The sequence below is a fragment of the Astyanax mexicanus genome, chromosome 20 (assembly GCF_023375975.1).
Source record: "Astyanax mexicanus isolate ESR-SI-001 chromosome 20, AstMex3_surface, whole genome shotgun sequence".
NCBI lineage: Eukaryota > Metazoa > Chordata > Actinopteri > Characiformes > Acestrorhamphidae > Astyanax > Astyanax mexicanus.
Window position 1 is genome coordinate 12,448,402 of NC_064427.1, and position 14,231 is coordinate 12,462,632.

General features: G+C 35.0%; 2 protein-coding genes across 3 annotated transcripts in view; one reads left to right on the top strand and one right to left on the bottom strand.

Moving 5' to 3' along the window:
• fgf13b (fibroblast growth factor 13b) overlaps positions 1–11,637 on the bottom strand; it is a 61,131-nt gene extending 49,494 nt beyond the window's left edge. The window contains exon 1 of one of the 2 annotated variants that reach the window (XM_022681081.2): positions 11,160–11,627. In XM_022681081.2, coding sequence (XP_022536802.1) covers positions 11,160–11,208 — 49 coding nt within the window. In that variant the 5' untranslated portion in view covers positions 11,209–11,627. Of the gene's footprint in view, positions 1–11,159 lie in introns of both variants that reach the window. The other variant, XM_049469038.1, reaches the window with a different exon arrangement.
• Positions 1–14,231, top strand: part of si:ch73-52f15.5 (uncharacterized protein LOC100150557 homolog) — a 200,036-nt gene that overhangs the window by 75,288 nt on the left and 110,517 nt on the right. The gene's annotated exons all lie outside the window — the stretch shown is intronic.

The window sequence follows — 14,231 nt, forward strand, 5'->3', positions numbered from 1 at the left end:
TTAGTTATATTTATTTCTGTCAGTTATAAGGATTTATATTTATGTTCAGTACACAGACTTAATAACTGTAACTTAATATAGCAGACACAGGCATTCTGCTGTTTAAGAATTTCAACAGATGCTTATTCTCACTCAAATGCTGGAGTTTTTGAAATGGAAAATTAAAAGAGAAAAAAACTTGACTGAACATAAATTAATTTTATTTATCTTTGCTATTATTTAACTGAAATTCACTTTTATATCTGAAAAATAAAGCACAATGTCGGCGTGTGGTGCTGCCCATCAATTAAATAAAACTTAAAACATTTGAAATACACAGAAATATAAAGCTATAGTTAGAATTCGTTTCTTATCACCAGGGCAAATGTATTAAAATATTAAATATAATAATTCATTAATTCTCTTCCAGTGCTCTAAAATGTTGCAGGGACCAAAGAGAAGCTTGGCGCAGCGCGCACGGCATTGCGCACAGAATAACCTGTCTTCTAAAAAAAAAAAAAAAGATTTAATAAATAAGGTCGGACAAGTGTAGTAAAACTCATATTATTAAACTCACTAAAGCCAACAAATGTACTGATGATTAATCAAGAGAAATCAATCAAGTGCTGCGCTGCTCTCTCTCTCTCTCTCTCTCTCTCTTTCTCTCTCTCTCTCTCTTTCTCTCGCTCTCTCTCTCTCTCTTTCGCAGCGCGGAGCTGAATTCAGCACGAGGCTACAAACAATATAAAACTCAGTTTAGTTAAATAAAAATAAGTAAAGGACCTGTAAGTTAATCAAATATTGTCAAATATAAAGGATAGGTTGAGGTTTGGTGAGCTGTTTTCATGATTTGAAACTGAAACTAACTGAACCTTTTATTATTCTGCACACAGAAAGCGTGTGATTGTTTTAAATTAGTTTTTTAATGAGATTATATTTAATATAATATAAAATATAAATATATATATATATATATATATATATATATATATAAATAAAAACTGACATTTACTACAGATGATTAAAATATATACGTAAAAAAAAGACATTTTAAAAATATCATAAATTTGATATATGATATTTTTAAAATGTCCAATTTTTCCTTTTTTTAACGTATATATTTTATTCATCTATAGTAAATATCAGTACCTAAGAGGAGGCCTTGATAGTTAGCAATTAGTCAAAATGAGCATTCTGCTTCTCTCAGTCCAAATATCTTGAATGTGTCATAGAGACATGTCTAGCATGTCTATCTCTCACCAAAAGTAGGTTCTGAGAGTCTTTTTCGACCATGACTGTAATCATTTACATATCTGGCATAACTGCAAGTTTTGAAAGACGAAAGAAACAATATGTTCTAAATCACAGTAAGCGAGTAAAATGGCTAGAGCAGTTTAGTTTTAAAACACTGGGAGAATTGTCTGCCATGCTGCCTCTTTCCCAAACATGGAGCTCAGATGTGTTGCCAAGTTGAGAACAAGTGAACCTTTATAAATAAACATATGAGGTCCTGTTCTGCAGCTGCAGCCTGCTGTGTTTGCCTGCTATTGTGTTTCATACCTGGCAACAGGGAGTGTGGAAAAAGGACTGCGGGAATGGGCAGTGAACAGGATCAGATGATTAAATTTAATCTCTGTAACAAACTTATTCATAAAGGAACATACTGGCTGAAGAATCAACCGATCAAAAAATATCACAATGTGATTAATCTTATTTTAATAATGAATAACTTAAAAAAAACTGAAAAAAGAATTAGTATAAGATCCACACAATGGGATATTTTAATTATATTTAAATATGTTAATTTGTTTAAAAACCTTTTAACTTTGAACAAAGATTGTCCTTTGTGAACCATGTTAAACATGAGTGGATCAAGCAGATGGGAGAGGAAACATGGCAAACTAATGCTGTGTAGAAGCAGCTGTGTTAAGTGTGTTAATCTTTTTTTACACAGATTTTTAACATTATCAAGTTTGGCCACAACCTTCTCCTGTAATTCACTCATTTTACAGAGCCTGGTAATGTACATTGACAACTTTGTTTTCTCATCTGTTTTTGAATTTCTTCACTGCATAATGTGTTGCTTTATTGAGATATTTTGTCCTGCTTCATGTTGTCATTATTCACAGTTGTGATTATTAACACTTTTTTTAGAAGGGCAAACACTTTTTTACAAAGGGCTAAATTGGTTTGCATATTATTTATCCTTAATAAATGAAATCATCATTTAAAGATAGCTTTTTCATATTTATAGATTATGTTGGTCTAATATTAAAGTTTGTATCACAAAAATGCAAAAACAAAAGGGGCAAACACTTGTTCACCCCACTTTAGCTTTCAGTTCATCCATTAACGCTCTCAATTATTTTTTATATTGACTCATGATTAATCACTAAATAATTTTGTGATAAAGTTTATTATGTAAGTCATTTACATCACTAATATAAATATAATTTCATTTTATTTGATTTACAAATATAAAAAAATGAAGAGGCTGGGCATTCTGTATCGCCTCACCTTTATTTACTTCATAAAAACAATGAATCTTCATTATAACCATGTTTTGCTTTGGGTTTGGGATGGAATGTTGTAACGGGGCTTGACCTCTTTTAATAAATACTTAAAACCAGGGTTCTCTCCATCTTTTGGATCTTGTTGGAATAAACAGCATTACTTTAACTGCTTAAACTACAAATATTTTTCCTAAGCATATTAATAGAAGACTTTCAGTGTTTGAGTTCTTTTTAAGAAATATCACTATTCGATTGTAAAAATTTAATTATATTAGTGGTGTCAGTCCCTTAAAAATGAATTAAAATCATGATATATTTTATGCTTGAATTTCCGAGTATTATTTTTAGGGCAGAGTAATAATAGTGTAGTGTGGTTTAGGTCTGGCAGACTAGATAATTTTGAGCTGTATTACAATATCTGAGAGAGAGAGAGAGAGAGAGAGAGAGAGAGAGAGAGAGAGAGAGAGAGAAAGAGAGAGAGACAGAGGGCTGATTAGGCTGATTCACATTAATAATCAACATAGAAAAAAGAACACTGAAATTCCCAAAACAAGCCTGCAGTTTCAGGCCACTCCAATCCCAAGAGCTAACCCTGAGAAGAGTCCCCTGTGTCAGCTGGTCCAGAAACTGGCTAACACCCTGACACCTGAACACCCTCAACCCACTGCTTCCCAAACACCAATCAGAGTCAACCAAATTATTAAACATCACAAAAATACTTACCTGAAACATTAGACATCTCAAACTCTTTCCCAAACCAAATTTAACTGCTATCTGACCCTAAAACGTCAATACACCATGGCTACATATCTCCTAATTGTCCGAGATAAGAAGCAGAGAGGGATCCTCACACACGCCGGGACAGTGAGTGACCCACCACCATCCACACACACTCTCGCTTCATTGTTGTCTTTTTACAATATACATATATATCAGAGAGAGAGTGAGAGACAGAGAGAGAGAGCGCAAGTGAGCAAGAGAACGCGAGTAAAGACTCTCCTCTTAGTTGCCATACTCAGAACATAAATTGCACATTTTATTGTCCATTAGGTTGCATATTAAAATCTTATTCACCCTTTTATACTCTTAACAGTTGCATTAAACCTGTCTTAAAAAAATGGGTAAAAGACACTCATCAGGAGCTCCACTGGCTTACAGTTATTTGTTGATATTTTACTGGAGATGACTTAAGCATTTAAACATCCAATACCGTTCTGCAACAGCTTCAACCACCAGGTAATTAGACTCACACACACACACACACACATACACACACACACCCACGCACGCACACACACACAAACACACTGTATATTCTCTACCTCAGTAACTGCTGTGATCATGTATGACCCTATACATCACTGCATGTTACATATTATCTCTGTGACTTTTCCTCACAGTGCACATTCAGATTGTGCTGTCTGTTAAATTGTCTAATGACGGCTGTATTCATTATAGTTTGTTGCAAACTTGCACTTTATGTTCTCTATATTGTAATGTTTGTTCCATGTTGCACCATGGTCCTGCAGGAATATCATTTTGCTCCACTGTGTGCATGTACTTGTAGAAGCCTCTTGACTTGAATGGTATTAAAAGGGGTGTGATGATGTGGTGATTGCCAACAGTGATTGTCTGACTGTCTAATATTGCAAACGCACAAGAATTTCAAGACAATAAATCGCATGATGGTGTACTTGATGGTGATAGTGCGCAGTTGTCTGAGCCGTCATGGCAGTGGTAATTGTGCCCCCTCATTTCTGATGAAAGCCATGGTGTGAGAACAACTAGATCACAGGCTCATCTACCATCTACATACTGTCCTCTATTACATAAAATGATCTAGTCCCTCTAGAGCGGTATTATCACTTTATCAATTAAAGGAACTGTAATATGGGTCTAATAATGTGTAATAATGTGCAACAAGGATGTAATAATGGTCATTTAGTGTGTAATAAGTGTTTGATTAAGGCTCAAACTGACTGTTTTTCTCTTATTTTTTTATGACAAGATCATTAGGAAGAACAAGGTCAATATATAGTGCACTACTACTGGAGTGCTGAATTTGTACTGTATCTCATACTCGTATCATAATTTCAGTTTCCTATAATTGTGCACAGTACGCCTGCAAACCCCTCATCCTGCTGCCTTTATTTTTGTTGAGTGACCCACACTGTAAAAAACAAAACTTAAAATTGTTCTGCTTAATGTGATTTTTAAGTCAGCTGAATGAGAAATATTGAATTGCACCCTAAAATATAGCAAACTAATCACCCAAACTTACGTTATTAAGTTTCTTTTTAAAAGTTGGTCCAAATAAATAATCTGTGTTGACAAAATTGAGTAATTGTAGTTGAACCCTAGTTGAGGCCATGCCAACTACTCTGCACATGCTCAGTTTGACCCTTTATTTGATTGGGGTCTATGGAGCAATGTTAATCACACTATTTGCATATTGGGCGTGTCCTTACACCTCTCACTCACCATCAGTGTGTAAGCATTCTCCACAAGCTGCCTTCTCTTGGAATTTGCATATCTGTTATATAATAGTATCTGCCTGGCCTCAGTGTTGAAGCTCATAAGAGCAGGTTACTATATTCTGTGTTGCCAAGTCAGTCTGGTTACATTTGCATTAATTGCAATAGTTTTACATAACTGATAATAAGGTGGATATGTGATGGTCATAAATTCCAATTACCCAGTTGCTATGTTAAATTAACAAAAGTATAGTGTTGCACCTACTAAATTATTTTGATTCATGTAAAACATTTTATTGGTGTAACTTATTTTTTTAGTTGGTCCTAAAGGATGGTCAGCAAAACTTGCAATACACATTTTGTAGAATTTAAATCAGGCCAACAAAAGAAACAAATTAAATTTTTAAGTTGATAAGATTTTTTTTAATACATATGATCTGGGCTAAAGATTTCTGGTTGGCACAACTGTTTTTTTTTTTTTTTTTTTTTTCAAAACTTAAAAGACTGAGTTGGTCTCAAAACTCAAAAAGGTAGTGCAGTAAGTTGCCTTAATATTTAGAGTTTTCTTAACTTTTTTATTTTTACAGTGCAGATGGTACCTGTGAGCACATACGTCACTGAGAGTTCTAAAATCAGTAATCAGTTCTAACATCCCAGTTGGGCAGGAGCTGAATCAGAACATTGCATTTTTAACATTTAAACCCAACATTTTAATACAAACACTGAAGAACAAACTGATAAGATTCTTCCAGTGGTTTTGGGGAATCAAGGTGAGGTGAGAAGCTTTCTGAGATCCAGGTAGGTTGAGGAGATTACAGTGCTGAGCATGCGTGTGTTCAGTGTGTGTCATCATTTGGGAACAGAAAGAGCTGTCTGAGTGTGTATTAAGACCAGTGTAGCCACATATCAGTACTAACTCCTCTCATTTAGGTTCTTTATAGAACAATAACACAAAAGGGTCACAAGTTCATAAAAAGGCTTCTCTATAAGGGTTCATTTAGTACTGAAACTTTGGTGTTGTTTTGTCATCTGCAAATGTCTGCAATAGACCTAACCATTGACCTTTTAAAGTATTCTTTGTCATGGTTCTATCTAAAATGAAACTAAACTCTGATTTTAAAAGTATATGTGAAGCTTACCACACTATGAATAATAGTTTATGATAAAGTTAGGGTTCTATGATAGTGTAATTTTTAGTGTTATTTACGTTATTATAAACACCTTAAATAACAACAAACTCAAAGTGCATTACCCGTGTGATCACATGACTGTACTATTTAGTCTACATCCAGAAGATACCAGCTTAAAGAAACTTGTTGATTTGGCTAACTGTGAAACATTAGCCTTTCAAATGTATTCTGGATGTGAATTGTGTTAACTGCTATGTGTTTACACTGGCTTAAAAGGCACCTAAATGTGAACAAAGTTGTTTAAATGGGGTTTAGTGTGAAACACCACATTCTAGAGAAACTCTGTCAGAATTGGTCATGGTGGTGGTAAATGGAATGGATCTGAACCTCCATTATTACATTTAGTCATCATTGATTTTTTTATACCAAAAATGGATCTCAAACCATTTTTAAAATCATTAAAATGGTGGAGGGAAACATGCAGGTTGTTAAATTAGTATCAGGATTACCATTATATCACCATTATAAATATTTTATAAACTCGGAAAACACATGTACACTATTTTACAAAAGTGATTACACCACTCACATTTTTTTAATATTTCAATTTTTTTTCATGGGACAACACTGAAAATATGATGCTATGATACAATAAAGTACACATCACTGTTCACTCTATGAAAAAGTTGGACGGTCTTCTCTTGCTGTGCATCGGGAAACACATTGGTTTATTTTAGTTTTTAAAGCACTTTCTCACCATATGCCACCGTACATCACACTAAAACTTAAAAACACAATAACACAATCTACCAGACTCGCTGCAGTGACTGGATCACCCTTCAGGTACCAAGAGTTTTAACTGAACTGGCAAAATCTGCTTTTAGCCACAGTGCACCAGCGAGCTGGAATTTACTAAAGGAAACTCTAAAGCTCTCAGCTCACTGGTGTCACTAAATCATTTTAAACTTCTAGTCTCTAGCCACCTTCAGACAGCCTGCCACTGTTTTAGCTGATTTTAGTTTTAGTTTTGTTTTTTTTTATGATCTTTGGTATGTTTTAGGTTTCTTTAGTTATTTTTTTTGTTAACTTTTTAGTTTTTAAATGTTGGTTTGTTTTTTTCACATTTCTTTTTAGTTTCTTTCTTTTCTTTTATTATTTTTAGGTATTGCTTTTTTTTTTTTTTTTGGTTAACTTTTTGGTTTTTAAATGTTGGTTTGGTTTTTTTTCACATTTCTTTTTAGTTTCTTTCTTTTCTTTTATTATTTTTAGGTATTGCTTATTTACATTTTACTCTTTTATGTGTTTAGTTTTTTATTTATTCATCTGTAGTTGAATTTTTATTAGTTCTATTACTCTTTTTTGTACCTATGATTTTATGCTTCCTACTCTTAAATTGTTATTTTTACCTTATTTGTTTATATCTTAATATTTTACAAATTATCCTTTTTTTAAAATAATTCTTATACCATATTAAAATGCAGTTTTTTTTATTTTTATTACTTACTTTATTCTATCTACATTTTTTTGTTGATCCCTTCTCTATGTAATTGCTCGGCTGCATTGTAAATAAGGGCCACCCACAATGTAGTTTAAATAGGTTGATTGATTGAATATGAAGTAGTCAGTGCCTAGCTTTTAGAACAGTGTACATTTGCTGAGAACTCAACACACAACCAATAATGCCTAAACCGCTGGCAACAAATGTGAGTACACTCCTAAAAAAACAAAAGCTTGAATTGTGACCAATGTGTCAATGTTTTGTGCGGTCACTTTTGTTTTCCAGCACTGCCTTAACTTACTTGCGCAAGTTCACTATAGCTTCACAAGTTGCTACTGGAATCCTTTTTCACTCAACCCTCTTTTCTCATGCTGGCATCATGGAGCTGGTGGATGTTTGAGACCTTGAACTTCTCCACTTTCCATTTGAGGATGGCAGTGGTTGTCTTGGAGGTTTTTTTGGGGTGGTTTTATTGGAAAAGCCATTTTAATTTACAGGTGTACTCACTTTAGTTGCCAGCGATTTAGACATTAATGGATGTGAAATTACTTTGAGGACGCATCAAAGTTTCACTGTTTTACTTGCTGCACACTGTCTATTTTATATTGTATCAAAGTGTCACATCTTCAGTGTTGTACCATGAAAATATAATATATTTTGTAAATATATTTACAAAAATGTGAGGACTGTACTCACTTTTGTGAGAAGCTGTAGTTTCACTGGTGTGTTTAAATAGCACATAAAATGGCTTTAATTCTATTATAGTCAGGGAGAATCCTGGTTCCATTCACCACTACTGTAAGAACAAAAATGTCAATACGTTTCTTTTACAATCAACCAGTTTCACACTAAACCCCACTCGAATGTGTTCATCTGAAATGCTGAAGGACACTAACAGTGTAGACTACACTTGGGCATCAAGCAGGTGCTGTACTATTTATCCAGCAGGTGGCTCTGTGAGTCTCAAACAAACCTTCTGGATTCTTCTTTTGCTTTAGAATGAAGAGCTTCCAGAACGGGCAGCAAAAGAACTCGAGGCACTTTGTGTGAAACAGGGATTGATCTTTCCGCTCTAAACAAACACACTCGGCTGAATCGTCCCGCAACAGAATGTAGTCCTTTCCCTCCAGAACGGTGAAAACTTCAACAGGCAGCGTTGCGTTTGGGAATAAGGGGAACTGTTAGCAACTGAGCAAAAGGCACCACATACATATAGGTAGACACACACTGAACAGGTCTTTTAAAGAGTTTTTTTTAATATTGGACATTTATGGGACTTTAGTGTCTCAGCTAGAAACAGGAAAAGCTGTGACATCCAACTTAAGATGAGATTAAAATGTGACATTTTTTTTTTACTTTTGTACTACACAGGTCAGAGATTAAGATCCAGCTCATAAAATGTACTTTCATATAAATTAAAGTTCATTTAAATTTAAGTACAATAAATGTTAGTAAACAGTGTCATTTTATATTATACAGACTGTATCGACATCTACTGGCCAAATGGTGCAAGTGCAATAGCAATCATTAAACATAATAAACTTGTTTTACACAATAGGTTTTATTGCGAGTACAATGTCAATATCAATTTTCAGTCGAAATAGAGCAAATTAAGCACACCATTAATTCAACAATGGCTTGCAAACAATACAGATATCAGTAATACATCTCATTCTGAAATTATCTCAATGTTGTTTAAATCAGCATTAAATTTAAATATAAGCTGCTTAAACAAAGATTTTTTTTTATTATTAAAGCTGTACACTGTCTCCAGTGTAAGGGGGGAACTCCACCTTACTTTTCTGCATAAATAAACAACTATTATGTGAAAGACATCAGAGTGGGTTTGGTGTGAAAATAATTACAAATTAATTGCTCTTTAAAAGTAAAGTGAAAATGTATAATAATGTATTATGACCTAAAATAGTAATATTATTTGTAACATTTACATTTGGGAAAAAATAGATTGTAAGTTTTTTAATATTATTTTATTTTGTGAGAGGCATAATCATCAGCATTCCATAAGACATTCGGCACATGTAGGATTCCTGGTCATTTTAAACAGAAACATAGTAAAATTGCTTTGTTTGTGCTCTGAGCATAAACCATAAACCTCAAGTTCAAGTTTGTAAATTTATTTACAGTTAATCTGCGCTTTCACACCAAACCTTACGATTCATTATGCAAAGAGTTTTAAAAATACAGTGAAAATTCTGTTAAAACAAACAGTACTGTGTTTGTATTACCACACCAGTAGGTGCTCTTCAGATTGAAAAACTGCAGCAAGTTAATTAGGTAAAGTCCAGAGCCTCCAGGGGATAAGCCGGGCAGGGCCTTCAGTTCCCCGCTGGGTCTGAGAAAGGCACGTGGAACTCAGCAAAGTAATTAAAAAGTTTTTTGTTTAAAAATCCTTCCCTCAATCTGCCTACACTTATTACCACCTTTCAGTGATGTAATACACTTTAATGAGTTTTGCAAGTAACAGATTAATCAAGCTTAATCCACGGACATTTACAGGCCTGCTAATCCTAATGGGAACAGAGCTGTACTGCTCACTGTAGCTGCAGAAGAAACACACACACACACACATACACTTTAACACAGCTCTTTTGTTGTGTTTTATGTGTAATTAATCATATATATAATCTTTAAACAGGTACTCAGGCGCTGGTGGCAACATTCATCTTCCGTTTTTTTACAGAAACACATTTACTTTAGGAGACAGCCTTGCCAACCTCTTTGTCTCCATGGCAACAGGTGCTAAACTGTTAGCTTAGCTTTGTTTACCCTGGAGAAAAGAGAAATAAATCTTATTTTCTCTCCCACAAACTGCCCTGAACTTTTCAACATGCGCTAAAATGAATCCCTGGCGTCGATTTAGCCCAACGTTATTTGACAGTAAATGTTAAAATTTCGCGTTTGAATTAAGTAAAAGCTATGTGGCTAAATCTCGCCACTCCTGGATGCGCTTGTTTATTTTCCCGCCCGTTCTCCGGCTCAAGTGCCACCTCCTGCTCTGTTATTGGCTGGTAGCAGGGACTGCCGCGATAGGATTGGATAAATTATGCGAATGTGAACGGTTTATCCAATCCGAGCACAATAAATGCAGTCATAGTAGCTAGGATGCAGGTTTTGTCGGAAAACGGGTGTAAAAGTAACACTCTAGAATCGTAGTAGCCCGCACGCCTAAAAACATTTTAAAGTGACCACACACTTATAAAATATTTACATTGTTTAAAATCGGCGCGATGTGGTTTTAAGACCTTTAAGCAAAATAATTGAAATCAAAACACAAACCTAAAACCTGATGTCTCTAAGCTGATTAAGCAATAATACGCCACGAATTGATATTCCAGCTATTACCTTAACGTTACTTATTTATACCAGCAGCTACAAATACACAAATAGCATTTATTAGAAAAACATAACATAACAAAACGCCCCTAACATAAAATAACTAGATCTATTTTCTCGAATAAAGTGCTGAAACACGTCGAGAGAACAAAAGGCACCAGCTTTCTCCACCTCCGGAGTCAGTCATTACATGGGCTTTGTAAGATCTTACCTTTGCTTGCATCTTTATCTTCCTTCGTCTTTGCAGCCTTGGCGCTCATAGATCCCAGTTTGGAGATACAAATTCTTGTGAAGACCTGCAGCCCACCAGCCTAAGCACCATTTAAAACTGGCTCTTCACTCCAGAGGTGGCTAGACTCTCCTTAAAGGCACCGGCTTCTCTCAGCAGGGCTGCTGACTGACCACTGATCCAGGGGAGCCGAGTGACACACCGATCCACAGCATCGCTGGATGAACACCTGGCTGCTTTACCTGAAGCTTCTTATCGCTCATAGCCGGAGCAGAGCTGCATCAGGAAGAAGAGCTCCAGCCAACATGATCTCAATAAGCACACCCTCACCCCCTCTAGGGCCCAGCAGCAGAAAATTTTGGAGATTAAGGTCACTGAAACTGAACATCTAGCAAGTGTCCTGCTGTTTCACTCTTCCTAACTTCACCGTGTGTGTGTGTGTGTGTGTGCGTGTGTGTGATGTAACAGTGCTTTTAGAGTTGTTTTTAGATTCTTATTCCTCCTGCAGGTTCACAGCCTGTTTAAACAAAAGATCCACTTTTCCTTATGCATATTGCATAAAATAGATATTTTTAAAAACCACCAGATTTCACCAGAAGCCAGCAACCCAACATTATTAATGTGTATTCAAGATTTGATATAATCTGCTTCTGGTAGTTATGTCAAAGATATTAAGAAAATTGCAGCGAAAAAGCAATACATTTTATTTTCGTGTGACTACTGCACATGCTCACATTGCAATAAAGATGCTCCAATGATATTTTGTGCATCTCTAATCTGAAGTCATATTAATGGCTCTATATTCCACAGAGATTACTTTTATTGTTATTCTCAGCATTATATAGAACCATTTTTTCAAAGACTTTATAGTCTAAAGAATCTTAAACCTGATGTCACACTAGTGTTCTTCCTTGTATACAACCATTTTAAAACGCTTCCAAATATAGAGAACATATATATTTAACTAGGAATACAGCCATTTAAGCATTCAAGGGTTTGTTGGCGTATTTACAGTTCCATAGTACAGAACTGTAAAACCTTTTAAGATATTTTAAACGTGCAGTGGTTTTAAAGCACGTACGCTGTACACTAGGTGGGGTAGGTGGGGCTAAACTGCTGTAGAGCATATAGGTGGAGCTACACCTTCTGTAGGCTAAATGGGCAGGGATAGAAACAGCAGCTAACGTAATTATTAATTCAGCCTACAACATAATGTTGCATCACTTCTGTGCATTTGTAAAATAGAGGGCATATCAATGTATTATAAATGATGTAAGCACAGCACATGAAGACAATCATACTGTGTAAAACAGTGAAAAATGAATGAACAGCAGCATGAAGTAAACTGACTACAAGTTTGACCATGCCCTGACACAGAGCAAGTGAGATGCGCAGAAAGAGGAGAGATGGAGAAAAGGGGTTAAAAGGAGAGAAAGAGTGTTCAGGTGACTTAGACGCACTGTCATAATGTATGCCTGAGTGCATTACGAACAGGTTCTCTCCACAGGCAGCTTTATATAATCAGAATGCATGAGGACCATAAATAATACAGCCCTTTTCTCCATGTTCTAGTGCCATGGAGATTCAATCACAGGTCAGCTTACATAAACACAGCGTCAGCACCACACTGTCTCAGTGAAACAGCTGTATACGAGCAGCATTAAAAATGTATGAGTATTCCTCTGTTCTCCACACAGATCTTTGTCTTATTGGACGTGTTTACTGTGTTTATTTCCTGTAGAGAGTTTAACCACCTAAGTAATACTCAGGTCCAATGCAAAGTCAAATGCCACCAGATGTTTCAAGTAATGAAGTACAAATATTTTGTTTCCTTACTTAAGTAGAAATATTGGTTATCTCTACTTTACTGGAGTAATTATAGTTTAGCCAACTTTTTACTGCTACTCCTTACATTATCACACAATTATCTGAACTTTCGGTAACATAGTTAAGTTCGGTTTCATAGTTAATAGGTGACTAAGCAGGAATTAGCAGTAACTAATTAATTGTTGTGCATTAACATCTAAATCTCATCTATTAACTACCAGAGAGTACTGAGTAATTACTCAGTAGGTACTGAACTAATGATTATACTATTTCACTATTAAAACTACTCACTAATTATGTCTTCTTCATAGTATATAATATTAATTAATCACTGCTTAAATCAACATTAATTACTCAGCTGAAAACCCTTACATGCCACCTGGGGAACTATGGATTTAAATCAATATTATTCGATCAAGGGTAATATTAAAGACATCTTTGAATAAAGCAAGTGACACCAACAGTTCACTACAGGACTACCTTAGGATTAAAAACACTACACAGTGTATTTGCCAGTGTTAACACAACATTCACAGTGTTGATCTACTAACACTGTTATTATAACACTGGCAAATGTGATTGCAAGCAAAACAAATTAACTGCATGACTGCTCTGATGTCTTATTATTATTAACATATTTCACTTTATATTACTGTGTTTTGATCTGCAGTAACTACTTAGTTATTAGTACTTAGTTAACATGTTTCTCACTTTATAATACTGTGACATGATCGGCAGTAACTCCTAAAGAAGAACACAGTACCTCCTCAGTTATTCGTATAATATATGAGTTATTGTGTGCTGTTGTTAACTCCTGAAAAATAAGGCAGGAACACCTTATTAAATATCTATGAAGAAAACAGTGACATCTAGACCTTTATCTAAAAAATATTCAATATTTAAACAAGATTAGAATGTGGAACACGACCTACAGTAACTCATGTTAGTATGTGAGCCATCACTTCTACTGACCACATCTCCAGAATTACTGAAGAGGAGAACCGTTGTAGAATAAACACCAGTAATACATAGTGATGTTTTCTCCTCTAAAAATGGGGGTTAAGCAGACTGCTACACGCTTTAGTAGTTAATGTTTGGATATTTAATATCTAATATTTGGAAGATACTGAGGATACTAAGATAAGTAAGGTTATTACTAAGACAAATGGTGTCAGTGGTGAGTAAGTAGTTCTCCAGGAGATATGTAAGTCCCAGTAATTAATGTTG